This window comes from Mastigoproctus giganteus, chromosome 7, assembly GCF_048544385.1.
Source record: "Mastigoproctus giganteus isolate SK-2022 chromosome 7, ASM4854438v1, whole genome shotgun sequence".
NCBI lineage: Eukaryota > Metazoa > Arthropoda > Arachnida > Uropygi > Thelyphonidae > Mastigoproctus > Mastigoproctus giganteus.
In genome coordinates this window covers 37574794-37589704 of record NC_143581.1, presented here as the reverse complement: position 1 = coordinate 37589704, position 14911 = coordinate 37574794, and the positions used below count along the sequence as shown (strand labels likewise).

The 14911-nt window shown below is 39.6% G+C and overlaps 1 protein-coding gene across 1 annotated transcript in view; it reads right to left on the bottom strand.

The window, feature by feature from the left end:
* SMC6 (Structural maintenance of chromosomes 6) overlaps positions 1 to 14911 on the bottom strand; it is a 655684-nt gene that overhangs the window by 128764 nt on the left and 512009 nt on the right. The window contains exon 19 of the mRNA XM_090377619.1: positions 10285 to 10422. Coding sequence (XP_090233745.1) covers positions 10285 to 10422 — 138 coding nt within the window. The remainder of the gene's footprint in view (positions 1 to 10284; positions 10423 to 14911) is intronic.

The following is a 14911-nucleotide window of genomic DNA, read 5'->3' as shown; positions in this document are numbered from 1 at the left end:
TCTTATTAACTTAACTAAAAATTTGCAATTCGCTGAACACCCTACTGACGTCTTGAACATTAAAACCACACATTTATTTACAAAATTTTACAAACCTTTAATGAGCCTACAACATTTACATAAATACAGCATTTACATAAAAGAAACAAATAATTACATACAAGCACCCCAATTTCATATACATATGTAAACCGTGCTATAATACACTACACCATCTCTCTCTCTCTCTCTCTCTCTCCTCAATTATTCTCAATATGCGAATTATTAACACCAGTTTGTATCAGTTGTATTTTACATAATATTGACTCCACAATGATTACTCGATTACCAATTTTTTTCTTTCTTTCTCTTACATCAATAATATTTACTTTAGCACTTATTATTTTAGCCCTTTAGAATATTTGTTTCTAGCCTTTAACACATGAAGCGTATTACATCTGGTACCCTCTTATCTCAATAACTCTTATCCCTATAGGTCACCCATTCTACCTTAATTAACATCTTAGTCAACCCTAGTTATCATCTTAGTCATCCCTCTTTACTCATGAGGTTTTTCTATTAATAAAATTTACTTCTCTTTATATCTCATCTGATATGTTACCTTGTTTGTCATTTGGCCTATTTTAATGACATAGGCTAACCTATCCTTACAGTACTACTCTTACAAATATAATTTCTTTGCTAATTCCTTTATATTATTACCTTCCTTTTACTACTCCTGAACCACCCTTACATTTATTCAATAATCATTAACAACAGGAATGTTCCTTTCTTTTAAAAGGACTATCACTCAATTGCTTACAGAACTAGGTTATGAGTCCTTGAGTTCAGGATTCAATAAAGAAACAAGGAACAGACTAAGTTTGACTCTCTCTCTCTCTCTCTATCTCAGGGTAATTCTGGAATTTTTTTTTGGCTGGTGCAGCATAAGCCTCAGGCTTCCTTGCACCATATAACTAATAATAATAATAAAGTACAAGAACCCGAGACACGAGATCAAGGAGATGTGGCATATGGAAGAAGTATCAACCATCCCAATCATCGTATCAACCACCGGTATGGTACCAAAGACTCTACTACACAGCAGCCTAGCAGCAATAGGTCTCACAGAGAACACCTACAAGGAACTCCAGAAAGTCACAATCCCGAACACCTGTAGGATAGTCAGAGATTTCCTTGACCGACAGTAACACCAGACATTACAACCACCCTGTGTACTTGGTAGCAGTACTCGTCACAGAGTGGAATCCCCCAATCAGGGAGAAATAATATAAGAGCAACAACAATAATAATAATGCTACAACTTGCAGAACGTGAGCCTTTCTTTGTAAGTGCACTCCTTTGTTCCTCTCACCAATCTTGTTGCCCTTCTCTTTACTCGTTCTAGCAACTTTATATCCTTCCTAAAATTAGGCCTCCAGACCTGTATACAGTACGCAAGGTGTGGCCTGACCATTGCCTTATACAAAGGGATAATAACCTCCTTGTCTCTGCTAGCAAAGTTCCTATATATCATAGGGTGAGGTGAAGACCTCAGTACAACTGTAATGCCTGATGGTCCTTCCACTTTCATTTGGGAGGAATATCCACAACGTGCTAAATGCCCTCTTTCCAACAGATGATGCACAGCTAACTGAAGAACAACTACAGATTGTTACAACTAATGATTCTTACACAATAGAAAATATTGAAGAACCTTTTACAAATGATGATCTAAAGCTGCACTAGACAAAACTAAATAAAATAAAACTCCTGGCAATGACCTCCTTGAGGTGGATGTTATCAAGAAATTTACAACCTACTTCCCTAACACCCTGCTCGCCACTTTCAACAGATGCCTAATGGAAGGCCACTTTTCTGCTATCTGGAAGGAGGCATGCTGCAAACACATCTTGAAGAACCCAGACAAACCACCCGAAGAGCCAACATTTTACAGACCAATTGCTCTCTTGCCAGTCCTAGGCGAACTTCTGGAAAGGCTTCTAATCAGCAGGTATTGTCAAAATGCTATTCTAAAGAAAACCTCGTTTCTCCACTTCAGTATGGTTTCAAAGTTGGTTGCAGCACTGAAGATGCTCTTCATAAATTACTATCTACTGCTTCAAACACTCAAGCGAAGTATGCAATAGCCATCACAGTTGACTTTGCTGTGGTGGCTAGGTGTTCTCAGAAGACTCCATCAAGCCAAAGCATCACTTCAGCCTTTATAGCTGTGTCAAGGAGTACTTGAGACACCGCACCACCCATGTTAGTACCAGGTACATATCTGTCACTAGCCAGGTCTCTCAAGGCTGCCCCCAGGGCTCAGTCCTGGGACCTTTCTTTTGGTCCATTGTCCTGGACGAGTTCCTTGGGATGGACTAGGGAGTGACTCAACCCCTTGTGTTTGCTGATGATTTGGTTTTGGTGGTGCATGATGACACAAGAGCTGATCTGGAGGAGCATGCAAATTGAGAAGTAACTAAACTCAGGGACTGGGTGGCCATTCATCGACTAAAGATCTCAGGGGAGAAAACAAAATCTATATTGCTCAAGGGAACAATTCAACTACAAAGACCACCGGTTATCAAAATTGACAACAGCTCCATAAGATTATACCCAGATATCAAGTATTTAGAAATCGTTTAAGATATGAAGCTTAATTTCCATCCTCACTTGAAATATGTCAGAGAAAATAAAAAAAAATACTTAGCCATGATCATCCGTATAAGCGGTGCAGATTGGGGCCTTAAGCGGCGGGTTCTGGCCCTCATTTATAATGCCATATTTGTCCTAATAGTTTGCTATGGGGCCTCAGTATGGTATACTAAGACCTCCCTTGACCGAAATCGCCATAAACTGGACTCCATATAGCGTTCTATGCTCCTTGCTGTAACTAGGGCATGCCGTACAGTTACAGTTAGCACCCCAGCTCTATAGTTGCTAACTGGATGTACACCTCTACACTTAGAGTTAATATTAAGAAGATTGTATCAACAGTTGAAGAAGAGTATTCCCACTGAAACAGCAGGCATCACTCTTAACTTTGATAACAATTCCAAACAGGAAAGGAAGAGAATTACTGAAATTATACCTGGCAAAAGACATGGGACACCACCAATAAAGTACTAATAACCAAAAAAAATTCATTCCCACTGTGAACCACATCAGCCCAAAGCCTCCTCCCTGGTACTCACCAGGCCTCCATAGTACATTTCTATTGACAGGTGACAGACCCTTTAAAGGGAAGCTAACATCCCTAGGCATAGATCTACTGTCACTGCGAAGATGAAGAAACGTGCGATCACGTAATGTATGACTGCCAGGAATATGATACATTCCGGGTAAGGTATACACACTAAAATTCAAGATAATCCCTGGCATTGTGAGGACCTGATCATAATAGACGAGCAGCACTACACCACCTTTACTGAGTTTTCACAGTCTGTCTTCACTGCTGGATGGGTTAGACACTCAAACACCACCCATTGAAGATCAAAATAAGAAACTTCATGGATACGACACATTTCTCATAAAAAAAAACAAAATAACTCTTTCCTTGTTCATCCCAGGAGTGACAGAACCACCAGCACAGCTCAACTGCTGCCATTAGGCCTTCCTAGCCAAGCTCCCTTGTGTGGTCCTTTGCCTTCACTCCCCAGGAGTGGAAGGTGACCACTGGTCTCCTCCTCCATTTGCTGCTCCTCTTTTCTCTCTGGTGGGGCATGGGCCTGCTCCACTGACTTGGGAGTCATCTTTTCTATGGACCCCCATATCTCTGCTTTTCCTCCACAGTCTTCAGTCTTTCTTCCCTTCTCTAACTTACAACTAGTGTCCAAATCATCTCTAAATTGCTTGAGCCCTACACCAAAAAACTTAACACTAAACTGCATAACTAATACTCCTTTTGGCTGACCCTTATCTATAGTATGTTTTTTTTTTTTAGGTCCTTGCCACTGAAATCTGAAGGAATTAGGTGGCAGGACCTGCCAGAGTAAATAACTCTAATACTGGTGTACCTGGTCTGCCTCCACGAGGTGGAGTGGGGCAACATTGGGATCTCATTAGGGGCCCAGTGGCTAAATGACCAGGGGAACAGTGGTACACGACACTACACATATACAAAATCCATACACCTTTAAACCTCTGGCATTGGCAGTATTGTTTCACACCTACAATGTATACTATGCAGAGATGGGAGGAACACCCCTGGTGCCGTTTGACACTAAACACACTCTACACTCCACCTGTCATCACCCGTGCCTGCTGTACTCTTAGTATGCATGCCCTACAAGTCCTGGCGGGGGTCCTGCCCCTAGACCAAGAAGTTACATGCTGTGGAATTATGCACTTCCTGACAAAAGGATTACCTTACACTCTGGGGGAATACACCATCAACCTAGCAGGGAATAGAAGAGAAAAAAGGAGCAGACTTGAGAATCATCTACAGCAGGCATGGTAGGAAAGGTGATCTGCTTCAACAAAAGGGGAAATTACCAGGAAGTCGAATGGAAATCTACAGTCGAATGCATGTGTCCTAGAGCCGGTTCCTGATTCCACCCAGGTCTATTTACGTTTCTCCTCACGGGACATGATGCCTTCAACACCAAGTTAACCTATTTTCAAATAACAGAAGACCCCATTTTCACATGTGGAGAGACATACGCACACAGAAACATGGTCCCACATTATGTACAGCTGTGACCATTATGAAGACCTCTGCTGTCAACTTATGACGGACCACACATATTTACTAGGAGGATCAGAGCATCACCTTCTAGACTTGAAGGAGGAGTTCCTGGCCTTCACCAAGTTTGTGCAAGATGTGTTTTCTAGGCAGAGGACACTTATTGCTATTCATCACAACTAAAGCCAGTAACTGAATGAAACAACTCAATCTAACTGGACAGAAACATTCAAATGGAACAACTGAGTTAGCATTAGCATTAGTAGCGGCATTTGATGCAAGAAAGCAAGCTTATGCAGCATCAGCCAAAAAAAAAAAAAAAAAAAAAAAATCCACTTCCACTTCACCCCTCTGTTCGTTCAAAATACCTGTCCAGCTGAGCCTTAAACTTATTTAGGCTATCAACTTCCACTACAAGGGATGGAAGTCTGCTCCACCAACCAACCACCCGCTGGCTAAAGGCAAATTTCCGCACGTCCATCCTACATCTGCCTTTCCTCAATTTGAATTTATGCCCACTCAGGTGATTATTCTGAGCTAGAAGAAGAATCCCATCAGCAGTGAGCATGCTCAAACCATTCAAGGCTTTATACACCTCTATCAGATCACCTCGCTGGTGCCTAGTCTCCAGACACTGTAATTTGCAAAACTTAAGCCTTTCTTTGTAAGAGCAACCCTTTGTTCCATTCACTAATCTTGTTGCCCTTCTCTGTACTCGTTCCAGAAGCTCTACATCCTTCTTGAAATGAGGACTCCAGACCTGTATACAGTAGTCAAGGTGTGGCCTGAACATTGCCTTATACAACGGAATAATCACCTCATTATCCAGGCTAGAAAAATTCCTGTATATCATTGACAAGACCCCTTGAACTACTCTTGCAGCCCATCTGCACTGCTCAGAGAACTTTATATCTGCCTGCACAATTACCCCCAGGTCCTATTCAATCTCTACCACTGTCAGTGTAGTACCACAGAGTTGATATGTTGCTCTGGGGTTGCTGTTTCCCATGTGTAGTACTTTACATTTGTCAATATTAAACTTCATTTGCCACCTCTCAGCCCATCTGCTCAAACTTTCCAGATCCTGTTTCAGCAGCATAGCGTCAGTAGTGTCCTTAACAACCCTGCCAACCTTTGTATCATCTGCAAACTTGGACATTAAGCATGATATACCATCATCAATATCATTTATAAATACAGAAAACAACAATGGACTCAACACTGAACCGTTAGGGACTCCACTAATAACATTAGTCCACGATGAGCAGTGTCCATTGATTACCACTCTCTGTCTTCTCCCCCTCAACCACAGCAGCAATTTGCCTCTAATGCCACACTGCTCCAATTTGTGCAGCAGTCTTTCATGTGAAACAGTATCAAAAGTCTTTCTAAGAGCCAAATATATAATATCAAATTTATTACCTGCATCCAGTTCTTTTGTGACTGCATCATTATATCCAATCAAATTGGTCAGGCAAGACTTTCCCTTAACAAAACCATGCTGTGTCCGAGCTATAACTGAAGTCTTGTCTAGATGATCCTGCAGTGCTTCTTTAACCAGTGCCTCCATTAATTTTCCTGGAACAGAAGTTAAACTCACAGGTCTATAATTACTTGTGTCAGCCTTTGATCCTCCTTTGTGAATTGGGATTACATTTGCACATCTTCAGTCTATGAGTACCTCCCCTAAGTCCAAAGAAGCTCTCATAATTATGACGAAGGGTTTGCTTACTTCCTTTGCTGCCTCCTTTAATATAACTGGATAAATCCCATCCACCCTGGGTGCCTTTTTTACGTTTATCCTCAACAATTTCTCCTCCACTTTCCTCTTAGTTATTACAAAATCATCTAGCTCACTGCCAGAGTTTACTTCACCTCTGGCATTCCCTTTCCTCAATAACTCCTCATGTGTGAATGTAGATGCAAAATACTCGTTTAGTTTGTTAGCCACCTGAGCAGAATCCTCACCTGTTGGACCATCAATATCCAGTAGACCAATCTCATTCATCCCTTTCCTTCTAGAGTTTACATAGGTAAAGAACTCTTTTCTGTTTTTCTTTGCATCCTTTGCCAAGGATTTCTCATAATCTGCCTTTGCCTGCCTAATCTCCTTTGTGACTTAGTTACAGCTTATATCTATCATAGGCTTCCATGTCACCCATTAATTTATATGTATCCCATGCATTTTTCTTCTCTGCCATATGTCTCATTAGTTCATCTGACATCCATTTAGTCCTAAACCTTGAAAAATATTTCTTAGTTGGTATGTAAAGCCTAGTAGCTTCCAAGATAAGTTCTTTGAATGCTTCCCATTTTAAATTTGCTGTTGGTAACGTCAGCAGTTGGTCCCACTGTATAGAATTTAAATACATCTCAGATCATTGTAGTTGCCTCTACCAAAGCAAAAACCCTTCCCTTTACCCCTGATGGTAGTTACTTCTTTGAGTAAATCCCACTTCAGCACACTGTGATCACTGCCGCCTAGTGGGTCCTTTATCTGCAGATTCTTAATGCATGAAGAATCACTACTGATAATCAGATCAAGAGTATTACTCCCTCTAGTTTCCTCCCGAACATGCTGATGTAGAAAACAATCATCCAATAAATCCACAAAAGCCTTGCTAGTGTGTGAGTGACCAACCCACAAATTCCAGTCAATATCTGGGAAATTGAAATCCCCCAAATGCATTTGATGCATATAAATTATCAGGTGACACAGAAGCCCATAGTAGATATAAGCTAGTCTGTAATCAAGTCACAAAGCAGGTTAGGCAGATTACGAGAAATCTTGGGCAAAGGTTGCAAAGAAAAACAGCAAAGAGTTCTTTACTTATGTAAACTCTAGAAGGCCAGGGACGAATCAGATTGGTCGACTTAACATAGATGGTTCGATTATTGAGGATCCTGCTCAGGTAGCTGATAAACTGAATGAGTATTCTGCATCTAAATTCACACATGAGTTATTCAAGGAGGGAATGTCAGAAGTTTATCAAACTCTAACAGGAAGCTAAGTGATTTTGTAATAACTGAGAGCAAAGCAGATGAGAAAATTTTGAAATTAAACATAAGGAAAGAACATAGGATGGATGGGAGCTATCCAGTTATATTAAAGAGGTAAGCAAACCCTTAGCCATAATTATGAGTGCTTCCTTGGACTTCACAAAGGTAGTTCAAAAGGTTACACAAGTAACTATAGACCTGTTAGTTCAACTTGTCTTCTGGGGAAAATAATGAAGTCACTAGTTAAAGAAGCATTGCAGGTTAATCTAGACAAGACTGCAGCAATAGTTAAGACAAAGCATGGGTTTGTTAAAGGCCTCCCTTTAGAGGTCTTGTCTGACAAATTTGATTGGATATTATGATGTGGTCACAAAGGAACTGGATGCAAAAAATAATTTTGATATCGTATATTTGGATTTCAGTAAAGCTTTTGATATTGCTGCACATAGAAGAATGCTGAGGCATTAAGGGCAAGTTTCTACAATGCACAAAGGGATGGTTGAGTGGAAGATGACAGAGAGTGGTAATCAATGGACCCTGTTCTTAGTATAGTTTCCCAGGGTTCAGTGCTGGGCTAATTGTTGTTTTGTGTATTCATCAATGATATCGATGAAGGCTTAATGTCCAAGTTTGCAGATGATACAAAAGTTGGCATGGTTGTTAGCGACAGTAAAGACAGTATGCTACTCCAACAGGATCTAAATAAGTTGGGCAAATGGGCTTAGAATTGGCAACTGAAGTTTAACATTGAAAAATGTAAAGTATTGCATTAAGGTAGCAGTAACCCATGAGAAATGTAACAAACACCTGGGGGTAATTGTGCAGTCAGGTATGAAGTTCGCTGAGCAATGTGTGTGTGTGTTATGGGGGTTTAAGGGCCTATAAGCTGCTGTGGATATGGCATGCCTATCGCTGAGCATTCGCAGATTTTTGTAAATTATATATAGGAATTTTGCTAGCAGAGATAAGGAGGTGATTATACCTTTGTAGAATGCAGTGGTTAGGCCACACCTTGAATACTGCATACAGGTCTGGAGGCCTCATTTTTGGAAGGATGTAGAGATGCTAGACAAGTACAGAGAAGGGTAACAAAATTGGTTAGAGGAACAAAGGGGTGCTCTTATAAAAGGCTTAAGTTCTGCAAGTTGCAGCATCTGTAGACTAGGCACCTGCAAGGTTATCTAACTGAGGTGTATAAGGCCTTGAATGGTTTGAGCAGGCTCAATGCTGATGGAATACTTCTACTTGCTCAGATTAAGAACCTGAGGGGGTATAGATTCACAGTGAGAAAGACAGTTATAGAATAGATATGTGGAAGTTTGCCTTTAGCCAGTGGGTAGTTGATTGCTGGAACAGACTTCTGTCTGTTCGAGCAATCAACAATTTAAGCTATCAACTTCTGTTGTGGAAGTTGATAGCTTAAATAAATTTAAGGCTGAGCTAGACAGGCATTTGGAGCGATTGGATGGGTGAAATTGGAGTTTTTTCCCCCCATGGCTGATGCTGCATAAGCTTGCGTCCTTTTATCGTATGCCTCAACTAATGATAATTTCCTGTTTTTCAAGAGTTTTCAATCAGAAAGCCATGATCAAAATGAGGCTTCTGAGATTATATTTGAGCATTATTATAAAAACGGAAGTCCTGCAATTTTAAACTATGAAAACAGTTAACTAGAATGGGCAGTTTTATCAAAATTGTTTAAAACAACAGTCATACAAAAACCTAGAGACAAAACAAATAGTGCTTAAATTTTCAACAACACCTGAGCTTAAAGAACCTTTTAGCAAAACTAGCTGCAATTGTACTGGCTATACCTGTAAGCACAGCTGAATTTGAAAGAGGATTTTCCGCTCTAAAAAGAATTAAAACCTGTTTAAGGAATCGCATGAAGCAGAGTACACTAAATAATCTGATGTTGATTTCACTACAAGGTCCAGATCCAACAGACTGATTATAAAAAAGTGCAGTCAACTGGGCCTCTAAGAAGAAGAGAAGAATTAATATATAAAATGTTAACCTAGAGTTAAAATCACTATAAGGATTTAAACATTTTTCATTATTTTTTTCTATTGAATTCTAATAAAATTGTTTTTTTAAATTTGTTATTAAAACATTCTACTTTTTAAATAAAAAGTACCTTATTTGTTAAATTTAGTGTGTTTATGTACAGGAATTTTCATTTTTAAGTTAAAAAATATAACACTAGCCAATATTAAATTTTTTCAATGTTTGTTGCATAAATTATCATTAAATCAATAGAATGTTAAATTATGCAATTAATTTTTGTTCTGAATCGCTTAAGTTACATTTAGAAATAACAGAAAATTTTATAATATTTCGAATTATTAACACTTCCTCACCCAGCTACTTCATAATGCCACCTGGCTGGTAAAATTTTCTGGGGAGAGCACTGCTATGTATAAACATATCTTGCTGGCCAAGAACCAAACTCCTCTTTTCTCATATACCTTTAACTGGGTAGTTTGTGGGCATCTTGGGAAATGTAAGTCCTGTGAATACTGAGGTCCTATTGTACCTCATTTCTATAACTGTTTCAAGCAATACAATAAATGAAACAAAAAAATAAGAAGGAAAAAAATTTAAAAAAAAAAGTCTACCTTCAAATCATATTGGAGCTTGCTGAAACTATCTTCCACAGCAGCAACATGTTTCATAGCCTCACTTACAAGTACTTCATAACGTTTAATAGAAAATTGTAGCTTTGATATTTCTGAATCTATGTGAGGAAGAGGTTCCTGTAAAACAGAAAACCATTTTATATTTTTGATACTTAAATTTAAGAAGCCATTCTAGAAACGTGAGTACCACCATTATAAAAATACACGGCTATTCACAAGTTTGAAAATAAACATAAAACAGATGTGTATTATGTTCTTGTGTTATGATTATAGTGGATATCAAAATATCGCAATGCACAAGATATACATATTTTGATAAGTAACGGTAAGCTTGCTAATGGTTTGCTAAGTAATGATCACAACAGTTATGACAGGTAAAAAGATAAAATATTGACAGTTAGAGCAAAATTAAAAAAATTCAAAACATTTTTTGAATCTTTAGAAAATACAGCTGCAAGTTACAGGCTCCGAAAAAAACAATGTGTTTGCTTTTTATTTACATAATTGTTATTTTATATTGTACTTAATACGTAGTCTTAGTTTTAATTACGCTGGTTATTTTTATTTTAATTTATATAAACAGTTTTTGTAGATATACATAATACTTTATAAAACCGTTATTTCGTTCGAATATTGCAGGCATTGTTTTTGTATATAGTGATAGGGAATTCAAATTTTTAATTGAGGTGGCTAGGTAGCTCTAATGTATAATTATAGAAACAGTAATACGCTTCACTGTTTCTATTAGATAGCGGAGTATTGACATTTAATTAATTTAATTTATTGATTTTATTAATTTAAAGTATCATGCCCCAAACTAGAGCAGCAAAGCAACAGGCACAAAGTGGCAGGAGTGCTGTGTCTCGGGGGAGAACTGAAGGGGGGCGATTCTCCAACGCATCACAGCCTTAAAAAATGTGCAACTTGTGAAATGTTTGCCGAACTATCTGGAACGGAACATGATATTGCCATGGGGGATGTCTTTGTGTGTGCACGATGTAAGGAGTGTAAGGAAATCAGGCGACAACTCAGCGTTGTTATGGGCTTATATGAGAGTTTGAAGGACGGGGTGGATGCCCTCGAAAGATCTAAATTGAGGGGCCCATCAGGCTCTCAGCTGCCCACATCAACGCCAGAGGTTGCACTTGGTCATCACGCAACACAGCGGCAACCTAAAAGGCAGAATGCGCTGGTCCCTCAGGAACTAGCAGTTGTTGGTGACTCTATTGTCAGGGAAACGGGAAACATCCTTTGTAAAAAGGATAGGTGAAACAGGACCAGGGTATGTCTGCCAGGGGCAAAGGTTGATGACGTAGAGCAGATATCATCTTTTAAGGGCAAAACAGGTGATATAGTTGTACACGTTGGCACTAATGATATCAGGAGTAGGAGACCGACAGAATTACTTAACAAGTACAGGTCACTGATGAAAAAAAGCCGTGAATTAGGGTTGAATTTGAAAGTGTCTGCAATTCTGCCCAGACACGATAGGAGGGACTATATGATGAGAGACTTGTTGCTCAATTCGGCCCTGGAAAGATTGTGCAAGGCTCATGGGATAGAATTTTTTTCAGCCTGGACTGTACTTGTTAACAGGAGAGACTGCTTCTACAGGGATGGGATACACTTAAATAGAAAGGGTGCAAGAATATTTGCTGATGCTATCGAGGCAGTGTTAGGAGGGTAGGAAAACTGATAGCTCGGGGGGATACAAGGACTAATAGTTTAACAGTAGCCGTAGGCAGAGGTGAAGGTGATTCTTGCAGAACTTCTATTAGAATAAGTAGCGACCTGGAGCGAGGGGCGTTGGGGGGGTTTCAGGGACGGGTGGCAGTCATCGTGAAACAGATGGATATATGGGATGTGTTAGAGTAACTAAGAATAAAAATAGGTGCATGTATACTTGCATGTATACCAATGCTAGAAGTATAGTAAATAAATTTGATGAATTTGAAGTGTTGGTCAAGACATCAAAGGCGTATATTGTTGGGATATCAGAGACATGGTGTCACACTGAGATAAGGAATGCTGAACTGGAATTTGGGGAGTACAATGTGTACAGAAAGGATAGACAGGATAGGAAGCCGACCGGGCTAGCCGAGTGGGTAAAGTACCTGCCCGGCAACCCAAAGGTCGCGGGTTCGATTCCCGCCTCGGGCTTGGATCAAAGTACTGCAAAAACCTTGGGAGGTGCAATATGGCCACAGAAGCCGATGCGCCAACAACTACCAAATCAAAAAAAAAAAAAAAAAAAAAAAAAACAGGATAGGAAGGGAGGAGGTGTTATGCTGTTAATTAAGAAAAACATAAAATCAAAGGAAGTGCATCCAGTCGATATAGATGAACAGTGCACTGTTGAGCCAGTTTGGTGTGACATAAGCACTGCGAAAGCAAAAATAAGAGGAGGAGTGTGTTATAGGCCTAATGACTCGAATGAGTACAATGAACAATTGTACAGAGAAATAGAGTGGGCTAGTAAATCGGAATGTCTTATAATGGGGGATTTTAACTTCCCAGATATTGACTGGAACTTGTGGGTTGGGCACTCACACACTAGTCAGACTTTTGTGGATTTATTGGATGATTGTTTTCTGCAGCAGCATGTTCGAGAGGCAACCAGAGAAAGTAATACTCTTGATCTGGTTATCAGCAGTGATCATTCATGTATTAGGAATTTGCAGATAAAAGAACCACTAGGTGGCAGTGATCACAGTGTACTGACGTCGGATTTACTTAAAGATTTAATTACCATCAGGGGTAAAATTTTTGCTGATGCTGTCGAGGCAGTGTTATGTGGGTCGGAAAACTGCTAGTTGGGGGGGGGATACAAGGACTAATAGATTAACAGTAGCCACTGGCAGAGGTGGAAGTGATTCTTGCACTGCTTCTATTGAAATGAGCAGAAGCCTGAAAAACAAGATGCAGGATATTTCAGAGACTGCTGGGAGTCATTGCAGTACAAGTAAACACATGGGCTGTGTTAGGGTAGCTAAGAATAGAAACAGGTGCATGTATACCTGCGTGTACACCAATGCTAGGAGTTTGGTAAATAAATTTGATGAATTTGAGGTATTGCTCAAAACATCAAAGGCAGATATTGTTGGGATATCAGAGACGTGGTGTCACACAGATATAAGGAATGCGGAACTGGAATTTGGGGAATACAATGTGTATAGAAAGGATAGACAGGACAGGAGGGGAGGAGGGGTTATGCTATTAGTTAAGAAACACAAAGTCCAAAGAAGTGAAGCCAGTCGACATTGATGGACAGGGCAGTGTCGAGTCAGTTTGGTGCGACATAAGCATAGGGAAATCAAAATTGAGAGTAGGAGTGTGCTATAGGCCTAATGACTCTGATGAGTATAATAAGATATTGTACAGGGAAATAGAGTGGGCCAGTAAATCAGAGAGTCTTATAATGGGGGATTTTAATTTCCCAGATATTGACTGGAATTTTTGGATTGGTTACTCGCACACTAGCAAGGCTTTTGGGGATTTATTGGATGATTGTTTTCTACATCAGCATGTTCGTGAGGCAAAAAGAGGAAGCAATACTCTTGATGTGATTATCAGTAGTGATTCTTCATGCATTAAGAATCTGCAGATAAATGAACCACTAGGTGGCAGTGATCACAGTGTGTTGAAATGGGATTTACTCAAGGAGGTAACTACCATCAGAGGTAAAAGGAAGGATTTTTGTTTTCGTAAAGGCGACTATGATGGTCTGAGACAGTATTTAAATTCTATACAGTGGGACCAACTGATGATGTTACCAACAGCAAACTCAAAATGGGAAGCATTCAAGGAACTAATCTTGGAGGCTACCAGGCTTTACATACCAACTAAGAAATATTGTTCAAGGTTTAGGCCTAAATGGTTGTCAGATGAACTAATGAGACATGTGGCAGAGAAGAAAGATGCATGGGATACATACAAATTAATGGGTGACATGGAAGCCTATGATAGATATAAGTTGGTCTGTAACCAAGTCACAAAGTAGATTAGGCAGGCAAAGGCAGACTACGAAAAATCCTTGGCAAAGGATGCAAAGAAAAACAGAAAAGAGTTCTTTACCTATTTAAACTCAAGAAGGAAAGGGATGAATCAGATTGGTCCACTGGATATTGATGGTTCAACAGTTGAGGATCCTGCTCAGGTGGCTAACAATCTAAACAAGTATTTTGCATGTACATTCACGCATGAGGAGTTATTCAGGAAGGAGAATGATGTAGGTAAAGTAAACATTGGCAGTGAGCTGGATGATTTTGTAATAACTGAGAGGAAAGTGGAGGAGAGATTGTTGAGGATAAACATAAAAAAGGCACCTGGGGTGGATGGGATCTATCCAGTTATATTAAAGGAGGCAGCAAAGGAAGTAAACAAACCCCTAGCCATAATTATGAGAGCTTCTTTGGACTCAGGGGAGGTACCCATAGACTGGAGATGTGCAAATGTAACCCCAATTCACAAAGGAGAATCAAAGGCTGACAGAAGTAATTATAGACCTGTTAGTTTAACTTCTGTTCCAGGTAAATTAATGGAGGCACTGGTTAAAGAAGCACTGCAGGATCATCTAGACAAGAATTCAGTTATAGCTCAGACGCAG